Source organism: Nelumbo lutea, chromosome 1 (assembly GCF_056320005.1).
Source record: "Nelumbo lutea isolate HS-2025 chromosome 1, American lotus-T2T, whole genome shotgun sequence".
NCBI lineage: Eukaryota > Viridiplantae > Streptophyta > Magnoliopsida > Proteales > Nelumbonaceae > Nelumbo > Nelumbo lutea.
Genome location: NC_142684.1, coordinates 189,475,139 through 189,486,607, shown reverse-complemented (window position 1 = coordinate 189,486,607; position 11,469 = coordinate 189,475,139). Strand labels below are relative to the sequence as shown.

Genomic DNA, 11,469 nt, shown 5'->3' with positions numbered 1-11,469 from the left:
AAGCAAAGGAAAGGAAGGGAAACATGTATAAACCTTGTATACGTTTCCATGTCTTTCCCTTTCTTTCCTACCTTTTCCTTCAAAACAAACACAGCCTATGAATTTGTTTGTAGCGAATACAACTTTCTAACATAAAATAGGTAGAACTCCATCTATGTTGAACATCTAACAAAAAACGTTTATATTTTAAATGGCAAATTTCTTAAACTACCCCTACTATTTTGCTAATTGACAAATTGTAGCCTTACTGTTTAACTTTTGTCTAAAAGTACCTTCAAAATTTATGACAATTGACTAATTATTCCCCTGTTGTTAGGGTTCTGTCACAATTCGATCACATGCCACATCACATGATTGTTATATTTTGAAAAAAATGTCAGTAATACCCTTTCCAATATGGAGAACGAAGAAACAAGAACATAATCTTTCCAACCTACTACAGCTTGACTCTTGATGAGGAAGATCTCCATTGTTTCTAACCTACCGCAATTTGACTTCTTGATAAGGAAGGTCTCCACTAAGGTTTTTTTCTTGTCCTCTCATACTTATCTTGGTTATGGAGCTTGATAGCTTCTTCAAATTTGACCCTTGCTATTTTCAGCAATCGATTTTTGCTTAGTCCTCTGTCTGAACCCCCAACTCACCCTCGAACACCGATCAAACCATTTCGACCCTACCGAAACCCAGAGAATCCAAAGAACCCAAATCTCAACCCCAAATCCTTAAATTTTGTCGTTGAACCCACCTAATACCCTTAAAGCCCAAAAATACCCCTTCTCTCCAAATTCCCAAAATGCCCTTAACCAAATTACCAAGATACTCTTCATGTCAAATACCCAAAACTATCCTCTTTTCAAGTCACAAAAAGTGTTTGTCATACCCTAAATTCCCAAAAATATCCCTCCATTCCAAATGCCCAATACTCTGCTTCTATATCCCAAAAATACCTCTCATCCCCAAATTTTCCAAAATACCCTTAACCAAATTACCAAAATACTCCTCATGCCAAATACCCAAAACTACCCTCTTTCCAAATCACCAAAACTATCTCATATCAAATGATCAAATGCCCTCCATTCTGAATCCCAAAAATACCCTACTTCCAAATTATGGAAAAACCCCTTTTTCCAAATTCTCAAAATACCCCTTAAGCAAATTATATAAATCCCCTTTCTCCAAATTATCAAAATGCCCCCTTCAACCAAATTACCCAAATACCCCCTTTAAAATCTACCCTTTCAAACCCTAGATTACCCTAATCACCTTTTGATACCCAAATTACCAAATTGCCCTTTCATCTCAACTTTGCAAGTTACCCCAATCCAAAATTACAAAATTACCCCTTCTAACCCAAATTTTCAAATTAGCCTCTCTCTCTAAATCCCAACTTGCTGAAACCCCCTCCCATCTTGAGAGTTGGGAGAGCCTCGCCCTCCCTCCTATTATAAATAGGAGGCTCCATTCCCAAGAAAAGAGGTTAGTGGAGAAGGGGAGAGAGGAACCAAATTGAATTGGCAGAAATATCTTTGGAGGTCTTTCATTCTTTTGAAAGAGGCGAAGAAGAGGAGTTTGAAGAGAAAAAGGTCGAAGGGGAGATTGGGTGAGAGATTATTGAGTAGTTGAGAGTGGACTTCTTCAAAAGAGGAGAGAAAATAGAGGAAGAGGGAGAGTCGAGTGAAGAAAAATGTAGGGGCTCTCTCGTCGTTGAGCTGAGAGTGGAGAGAGACTCAGAGTCTCTCGATCAAGAGAGAAAGAGAGAGAGGGAGGGTAGAGTTCGCAAAGACAAAAGGAGAGGGAGAAACTGAGAAATATTAGAGAGGTTTCGAGAGAGGGCAAACAAAGTGAGAGTTCGAGTTTAAGATCAAGAAAGAAATAGAAGGAGAGATCGAGATATATGGGGTTAAGCAAGAAGAGGATTTTGCCCATTCTGTTCTAATTATTGAACGCGTCAGTCATTTGCTACTGTTTCCGGTGGGATCTCTAGCATCATCCGAACTATAGTAGATATTGCCAACTTAATCATAGTATTTGCATTGCCGTTAAATCAGAACCTCTGCATCAGCCTAGATCAATCAAAGTCTCACAGCATCGTCAAATTGTTTGAAGGCTGCAAGAGGTAAAATCCTTTACCTCATATCCTTTTCCTCTTGTTAGAAAATCTTCTTATTGGATAGGTAGGTAGTTTTGTTTTGTTTTGTTTTGTTTTTTTTTTTTTTTTTTTCTTTCTTTTTAGTCATTGCCTACTTGTTGTCCTTTGCTTTTGCCTTTATCGTGTTTTGAGTTTGGGTGTGAGAGCTTTTGTGTTTCCGACTTTTAGAGGATTGATAGCCTCTTTCAATTCTTCAGATCGGCCAAAAGGTGGGACTTCTGATAGAAAAGGGGTGGGGACATTGTGTCTCACTCTTTTACTCAAGCCCCTGCGTCCGAAAGGGGCTAGGTTGAGAAGAAGAGAAAGAAGCATGGTTAATATCCTTCTCGGTTGTCAGAGAACATTGGCTCTCGATCTGAATATGAAAACCTTTGGTGTGAAAAATAAAAATAAATAATTAGAGAAAGGGATTTGGCATTCACACTGACAAGAGAGCCCTTCCCCCCTCCTCTCTCTCTCAACTTATCTAGATTGTCTGCCTTGTCGAAGCTGAATGGTGTGGAGTCACTATTAATTTCAAATTTATTCATAAAATATAAATTAGGGAGACCCATTACTCCTAGTTACCCATTCTGATGGGTGGTGACTGGTGGCTCCATCTAATGGGCCATGAAGTGAATTGCCAGATATTTTTTGACGTTCACAGCTGTGTCGATGGGTTCCTCACTACGAGTCTTAAAGCCCAATCTCCTCCATAAATTCAAACCTAGGTTCTCAAATTTGACCACTCTTGAAGCAGGTAGGGGCATTACTGATTCAGACCTTGAATTTGTAGCCCAAACACGCCTAAATCTTTGACAAATACACTAGGTGGAATAGGTTACAGTGGAGAGCAACCGTGTCGACTTCGTAGGTGACACTCGTTAGAGTTTGTTCAAAAACCTCGGACGTCCAGATTCTATTCCTTAAAATGGTCGAGTAGGGGTTGCACAACTATGAAATCTTGAGTGATCTACTCAGTGATGGGATCTTCACAGTTCGGGTGAGGTGAGTTGTTGTATCAATACTCCGTATTTTACCCGCTAGAGAAAGGTTTTGAGCTACGAGTTCTCGGCCAAGGTGTTGAGGGACTACAACAATGTGTTCTTTCAAAGGAATGTAGTCAATCTCCCCAAGTGGCTGCTCAATTTTGCAGCCTTAAACCAAATATTTGATATTCAAGTGAGTTACTTTTAATTTAGCTTTCAGGTGCATGTGGTCCGATGAGGGAAGTTCAATCCAAATTGCGGCTGCTAAGAGTTGCAGCGACAATGGTAGGGGAAGAAAAACAGGGGAGGTGAGCTGCAGGTTGAAGAAGAAGATAAAAAAGGAGAGAGAGAGAGAGAGAGTGGACCAGTAGGGGAAAGAGAGAGAGTGGACCAGTAGGGAGGTTCCATCTATTTGGGGTTTAGCAATTGCCAAGACTAGCATAGGCATCAATGCAGCCATGGAAGCACAACTCGTTAACATCCTTCTTATCATGTTTCCAAGCTGAACCCAAAATCAAAAGAACAAAGAGTAATATATATATTATTGCGTCAGAAATAAAATAAACAAAGGTACTGAATTAAGTCGCTGGAATACCGTAGGTGAGGAATTTCTGGCTGTTGTTGGTATTTGCAGACCAATTGAAAAATGCTTGACATGCAACCAACACTCTTTTGGCTTGGTGGTTTTTTGACACGGTTTCCCGATGGGATGAAGATGAAGAAAGCATGCTTTATCATCTCTTCATCGAAAGTTTTAGGGGAAACTTTGTTGGTCTTCTGCCGTAGGCCCTGATTCATACCTTGTGGAGTGATAATCTTCTCCCCCCTCACTTTATTCTGTACTATTTGACCATAGCTTGTCATTGGAGATACAACCTCCCGTGGAACCAAGATAGGTATGAGAGGACAAGAAAAAAACTCCAAAACAATGAGTAATCACTAGAGGTATGAAAGAGAATTTGATTGGCGCTGCTACGCCATGGCCGAGTACAATCACTGTTGTTGAAGTGGTTTTGCCGTTTGCTTCGTTGCTGTGCCAAAGGGCTGAAGAAGATGAACAATTCCCCGGTAGGGATCATTCCAACTCGATGCAGTGAGGGAGAGAGCGGGAGAGAATGATTTAAGGGCAAAATAAACATTTCCATCCCTTATGTTATGATTTAATGACCATGGTAATTTTCCAAAATAATAAGTGTATAGTTAGTTAATTAGCTAAACCATAAGGGTAGTTTTAGAAAATTGCCTTATCTTAAACCATAATTATAACATAAATATTTAAATTCTTGTTTTCTTGTTCTAGAGCTTTATCTATCTATCTATCTATCTATATAATACAATTTCTAATTTTAGAAACATGATTAGAAATAATATTTAAAGCATCTTCAATACATAAATCTAAGATGTAACATGCACATCTAATATGTAATAATTTTCCATTTCAACATGGTTCTAATTGAGATTTTAAAATATTTATTGTTGAATCGCTATTACTACCATTATCAAAACTAATAGAAAAATTTTGTTGCCAATTTCATAAGCTTGTAATGTATTTAAAATACTTGTGGCAATAGCTGGGCCAGTGTGTGGTCATTCAAACCTAATAAAACATTTGTTTTTTTTTTTTTGTAAAAGCCAATTTTCATCAATAAAATGACCAGCAATACAAATATAACTTATATTAAATTTAAAGGTACAAATATCAGAAGTGATTGCAACTCTAGAATAAAGATTTGATAAAATAGAAATTAAATTTTGTTTATATGAATAAAAAAATTTCATAGCATTTGCTCTAATAGTATTTTTAGAAACGTTTTTAAATTGATGATTTACAAATTACATATAAATTGTTCAAGTTTACTATCCTCATGCTCTAATAGTATTTTTAGAAACGTTTTTAAATTGAGGATTTACAAATTACATATAAATTGTTCAAGTTTACTATCCTCATCTAGAAAAATGGTTGTTCAACATATATAATATATTTTGCCAACTCTTGCTAGGGGTGAACATTTAGTTAAAAACTGAACCGAATAAATTGAAATTAAAAAAATCAAACTAAAAAAATAAAAAATGAATCAAAACTGGATTATTGAAAAACCAAAATAACCAAAACCAAACTTTTCGATTTGATTTTCAGTTATTTTGGTTAAAACCAAATTTTAATAATATATACTCTATTATTATATATTATAACATATAATATAAAATATATATTATGAAATCAAATTTCATTTTATTATATATTAATATTTAAATATATTATATCTTACATATTATATATAATAATAGTAAGTTCGATTAATTCGATTAAGAACTGAATTTCTAATTCTAAAAACCGAAACCAAAATTGGATTGGTTTGGTAAACACATGACCTAAAGTGAGCATTTTGTGTAGGGAATTATTGATATAATTTGTTCGTGCTCAATACAAGAAAAGACTTGGGTGTGCACGTGAGATTCATTGGCAGAAATTGAGATGATTTATGAGGAAGCCCTTGAAAGATGGAGGGAGGAAACAGGTTACAGGATCGATCAAATCCACGTAGTTCTGTCCCCTCACCTCTGAGTGACTGAATCCTAACTAATAAGTTTTGATGCGATTTTGCTTTGAATTTTACTTCACTTTGGGGTTTTATTTTGGTCAAACCGTGGTCCCTCAACTCAATGGTTAGTGGACCTCGTATACACCTTGCTCTGTCCCCAACTCTAAGGCTATATCCTATTGAGCAATGAGCATTGAGTACTGAACTTGGACTTCAATATCGTAGAGTTTTCCTGCCTCGTATGGTTTTAACTTTTCAAGTTTTGTCATTGGTCGTTATGTTATATTTTTCTTATTAATGAATTATGGGACCTCCTTCCTCTTCAAATTTGTCTTATACAAAGGCTTTGCCTACTTATCTATTTAAAAATAATAATCCTTTTCACATTTACTCAATCATTTGGTCATCTCACATTCCATGGTTTTGTTGTTTAGTTTCTAAGTCTCCTCTTGGTTTAGTTGTACTTGTACATAAAATGAAATAATTGAAAAAAAAAAGGATGCTATCTAAAATTCATCCTAACTTTTTTACATTTTTTTAAAACTTATTATGACTTTTTAAAATCCCCAAATAACCCTTAATTATTGAGTTTTATTGTCCAAAATTCACACACACACACATACACACATGTCCATATAAGCATTGAAGTATTTAATATGGTTGAAGTGCCTTTGAATGGCCAATCAAGCTTAATAACATTTTTTATGACAAAATTACCCCCAATTTGGGCCTGGATTCACATTAGGTCTGCAAATTTTAGAGTCATGTCTAGGCCTAATATTTTAAGCCTGGACTATGACTGAAGTATTTGATAAGGTTGACTGGCCATTTTAGGGGTAATTTTGTCATAAAAATATTTAATAATGTTGACTAACCATTATAAGGGTAATTTGGCCATATAAAATACTTAAATTCTTATATGGACAATTTCTATTAATAGTCATGAGGTGATCTAATAGAAATCTTAACATAATGTGAGTTTTGGACAATAAAACTCAATGATAGGGGGCTCTTTGACAGTTTTGAAAAGTCATGATGAGTTTTAAGAGAAATGCAAAAAAGTCATGATGAATTTTAAAAAATATCCCTTAAAAAAGAGCATAAATGGAATTGAGGTAGGTCCAATTAATACACTCTCATGTATTTTCTCAACTACTTGGGAGATTTTCTTTTCAAGCCAAACAAAATGCAAAAGAAAATTAAATATACTTTGCTCGTAGTAAACATTTAATTTTCCTTCATTTCACATGCATCCAAACACAGCCTTAGATCCAGATCCAATAACATCTCAGTAGCAAAAGCTGATGTTTTTTAGGAAAAGGAAGAAAAAAACAGACAAATGTATACAGAAGATACAATACACTCTCCTCCTCTTTTTGGTATGAAGCATGCAAGTGTCAAGTGTGTGACTCACTAAAGGCTTTTGGTGATTTATCCCAGTTCCCCTATTTCAGCTCGAGGTTCGACTCTTGTTGCCTTCAACATAGATCAGAGAGAGAGAGAGAGATAGAGGATTTCCCTTATTGGATCAATCGTCAGATAAATAGTCTACGAGTTAATCAAATGACTGATTAAAACTGATCATCTAATGTGGATAGGGTATAGGCAGGCGAGGGCCCAGTTAAGGCAAAAAAAATATAGGCTTCTTTTATTCTTTGCTTTGTATTGAAGGGTCCAATAACAACTCCCATGGGGCATGGGCTCTCATTGATTGAAGCATTTGAACCTATCTGTCAATTGAGAAGCCGATATTTTTATTTTTAAGGGGACCACGTCTGTCAATTACGAGTGAAAGCCACGTTATTCTCTCTCTCTCTCTCTTGCACATACACACACAAGTGGATCTCTGTCATATGCTGCTACAATGAATGATCAATGAATGGCTTCCTCACCGGCCTGATTCCTCATTCCTGAGAACACGCAATGCCTTGAGGCTTGGGGCTTGAGGTACAAACTACAAACCTTAGCCTCAGTAATTCCATTATACTATTTCTGTCACTTTTATATTTTGTCATTTTTGTCTCAAGTCTTAACCAAGTATCTGATTGAGACTGAATGCCCAAGCCCAGAAAGAGACATTATACCCATCGAAAGCAATGCCTCCCCCAGATGCCCAGATCTACTATTCATCGATGGCCCACTGGAGCTGGAGCCGTGTGGCCTTTCCACCATTCGATCTTTGGGCCCGCCCCACTTACTGGATGCTTGAAATCCAAAACCCTTGAATTGAATCTTTGATGAATGAATGCCATTAGTCATTAGATGTTTCTAATGCATTTATTTTATTTTCAAGTAGGTCACAGTTACATACAATTTATAATTTACAACTTACAAATTAATTTTTAGCTGGCACGGGTGAAATCAACCGTTGGGCTGGTTGGCTGGCTGGCAAACTGGAATTCGAGATAAAAAATTGCTCAAAACCCACCCATGCCATCTGATTCTGTGCTACGCTTGTATAACGACGCTGGTGCGGTCTCGAGGCGGTTTTGGCTTTTTCAATCGGTTTACTTTAGACTTTAAGCAGATGATCGGACCCGCTAGAGTATAGACCTCTCCATCTACATTGACTGTTGGATCATCAGGATCAATCCAACGGTTTTTTGTTTGCCACGTGCACTAATTAGACCGTAGAGTAACGTTTCTTTTGCTTGTAAAAAACAAAAAAGGGTTTCAGGGGATCATTCACCCCCTTCTCTTTGACCCATCTCCCTTCTGTTCCGTCAAACGGTAATCTTTTTTCATTTCAAATTCAAAATTCAAATTCCCACTAAAAATAAACGGCAGTGATTTCTTAGCCGTCAAATCTAACGTCAAACAAAATGGAAGATGGAAATCGTTAACCTCGACCTATAAATCACTCTGTCCCTCACCTTTCCCCCCATTTTTAGACTCCATCCCTTCACTTCTCGTCTCTTATCTCCCTCTCTCTCTCTGCTAGCAGTATCTGACCGCCGTAGTCTGCAACTCACGTTCCCTCATCAGATCTCTTCGCCTACTTCCATTTACGGTTCAAGATGCGTGAGATTTTGCACATCCAAGGAGGCCAGTGCGGCAACCAAATCGGTGCCAAGTTCTGGGAGGTTGTGTGCGCCGAACATGGGATCGACGCTACTGGAAGGTATCAGGGGGACTCTGATCTACAGCTTGAGAGGGTGAATGTCTACTACAACGAGGCAAGCTGTGGTCGATTTGTTCCTCGAGCGGTTCTTATGGATCTGGAACCAGGGACGATGGACAGTGTTAGATCTGGCCCTTACGGTCAGATCTTTCGCCCTGATAACTTCGTCTTTGGACAGTCCGGTGCCGGAAATAACTGGGCCAAGGGGCATTACACCGAAGGAGCCGAACTCATCGATTCTGTTCTTGATGTTGTGAGAAAAGAGGCAGAGAACTGTGATTGCCTGCAAGGTATTCCTTCTTTTTCCCCTTCATTTTTTCCACTTTCCTTACAAATCTTGTCTCTAGTATCTTGTATGATTTTGTATGCATTTGTTCCTTTGGGTGTTAAACGTTTTATTTAAGTTTAAGATCCCATCTCTCTTTACTTACTTTCTTTCAGTGTTGGCTTGCCTTTTCACGGTGGGATCTAATGTTGTTTGATAAAAAAACAAAGTAAAAATCTTTGTATTTCTATATGGTTCTCCTTAATTAGGTTAAGTGTTTTCTCTGGCTTAGACGTTCTGATGTATCTTTCTCTGTTATGCCGTTTCTACTTCAAGGAGTGCTAATAATCTATCGTTATGGATCTTGTGTACTTAGAGCCGTATTTAATAGGTCTTACCAACTTTTTCTCGGGTTGAGGGTTTTCCTGTTCTCTATTTTTTGGTACTTGGTACTTTCTTCCGAAGAACAATTGACGCTTAGATAGGTTTGTAATGCCTTCATGTACTAAGATCATAACTTGATGCCAATAATTTCTTCAAGGATTTCAAGTCTGTCACTCGTTGGGAGGTGGAACTGGATCAGGAATGGGAACACTACTTATTTCTAAAATCAGGGAGGAGTACCCCGACAGGATGATGCTTACATTCTCCGTCTTCCCGTCCCCGAAGGTTTCTGATACGGTCGTTGAACCTTACAACGCTACCCTCTCTGTTCACCAGCTTGTTGAGAATGCGGATGAATGTATGGTTTTGGATAATGAAGCTCTCTATGACATCTGCTTCCGGACCCTCAAGCTCACTACTCCCAGCTGTAAGTCTCTTGTTTCCTGTGCTTTCATATTGTTTTCTTTTGTTGGTGAGACTGATTGTAGGGTTTTTTTCGATGCATTTAATGGCATTTTATTTAGGGATAACTACACTGTATTCCACCACTTTAGAATTCCGAAATCTAATGCAGATTTATAACAAATCAAAATTTCTGACATCTACCTCAATTGTACGGTGGAATTAAGATTTATTGAAGTAGACTGAACAGTAAAAACCTCATTTATTTATTCTCCTTAATGGCCGAATAATGCATTTAATGGCATTTTATTAGTCCATTGTTTTTGGCCATCAATAAAAAAGGAGATACGAACATTACAAGGGTATTTTAGGGCATTTCAACGTCCGTCATGGATGGTAGTTTCGAATTTTGGCAACAATAAAAGAATCATGTTTTTGGTATGGTCACATGATATTCCTTTTTTATTCTTTTTTGTTTTATATATTTTTGTAATTTGTGCACAAATACAGCTGGCTGGGGTATCGTGTGAATCCTGCGTTCTTTTGGACCTTCTAAAATGCCTCCGCATTATTATTATTATTATTATTATTATTATATATTTGTACTTATTAAGTGTTTGTCCATCATGTTCAGTTGGTGATCTGAATCACCTGATTTCTGCAACCATGAGTGGGGTCACTTGCTGCCTACGGTTCCCTGGTCAACTGAATTCTGATCTTCGCAAACTTGCTGTCAATCTCATCCCCTTCCCTCGTCTTCACTTCTTCATGGTTGGTTTTGCTCCGCTCACATCTCGTGGGTCACAGCAGTACCGTGCCCTTACCGTTCCTGAGCTCACGCAGCAGATGTGGGATGCCAAGAACATGATGTGTGCTGCTGATCCACGCCATGGCCGGTACCTCACTGCTTCTGCCATGTTCCGAGGTAAAATGAGCACAAAGGAAGTCGACGAACAGATGATCAATGTTCAGAACAAGAATTCATCTTACTTCGTGGAGTGGATCCCCAACAATGTGAAGTCCACAGTGTGTGACATCCCTCCAACGGGATTGAAGATGGCATCCACTTTCATTGGTAACTCCACATCAATTCAGGAGATGTTCAGGAGGGTAAGCGAGCAGTTCACAGCTATGTTCCGCAGGAAGGCTTTCTTGCATTGGTACACCGGAGAGGGTATGGACGAAATGGAGTTCACAGAAGCTGAGAGCAACATGAACGATCTGGTGTCTGAGTATCAACAGTATCAGGATGCGACAGCAGACGAGGAGGGAGAATACGAAGACGAAGAAGAGGACCTTCAGGAAGCTTAAAATCGATAGAGGATGGTGTTGGTTGTTATATGAGTAGATATGGATGTAGCTTCCTTCGCTTGCATCATCAAGTTGTTTGCCTTTATTGCTTTGTTAATTTTTTCTTGAATATTTTTGATGTGGGGGGATTGGTCTGCTGCTGCAATATCCTATTGCTTTGTCATAGGAGTGTACTTCTATCGTTGTTATTGTTTCTAAACTTTCACCGGTTTGCTTTGTTTTACATTAGTTAGTATTGGTAGATGTCAAAAGTGCAATCAAATTGGCTGCCAAAGTGCCAAGGAATGCTTGCATTGTGCTTCCGGTGTACATGTGAAATTGGCTTT

At 37.9% G+C, this 11,469-nt stretch overlaps 1 protein-coding gene across 3 annotated transcripts; it reads left to right on the top strand.

The window, feature by feature from the left end:
• Nucleotides 1-1,473: 1,473 nt before the first annotated feature.
• Nucleotides 1,474-11,366, top strand: LOC148879967 (tubulin beta-2 chain). Of its 3 annotated transcripts, none has more exons than XM_088961753.1 (5): nt 1,480-2,116; nt 7,426-7,607; nt 8,605-9,071; nt 9,588-9,857; nt 10,467-11,366. In XM_088961753.1, exons 3-5 carry the CDS (start codon nt 8,678-8,680, stop codon nt 11,141-11,143), a joined length of 1,341 nt encoding a protein of 446 aa, XP_088817879.1. In that variant the 5' UTR covers nt 1,480-2,116; nt 7,426-7,607; nt 8,605-8,677; the 3' UTR covers nt 11,144-11,366. The 3 variants fall into 3 exon arrangements, with proteins under 3 accessions (XP_088817878.1, XP_088817879.1, XP_088817877.1); XM_088961751.1 differs by having other exon boundaries at nt 7,101-7,607; XM_088961752.1 differs by lacking the exon at nt 7,426-7,607 and having other exon boundaries at nt 1,474-2,116.
• The last annotated feature ends 103 nt before the right edge of the window (nt 11,367-11,469 follow it).

Coding starts and splice junctions, on each gene's coding strand:
- LOC148879967 (XM_088961752.1), top strand. CDS start 8,678: ATGCGTGAGATTTTGCACATCCAAGGAGGCCAGTGCGGCAACCAAATC. Junction 9,072..9,587: donor GAACTGTGATTGCCTGCAAG/GTATTCCTTCTT, acceptor AATTTCTTCAAG/GATTTCAAGTCTGTCACTCG. Junction 9,858..10,466: donor CAAGCTCACTACTCCCAGCT/GTAAGTCTCTTG, acceptor CATCATGTTCAG/TTGGTGATCTGAATCACCTG.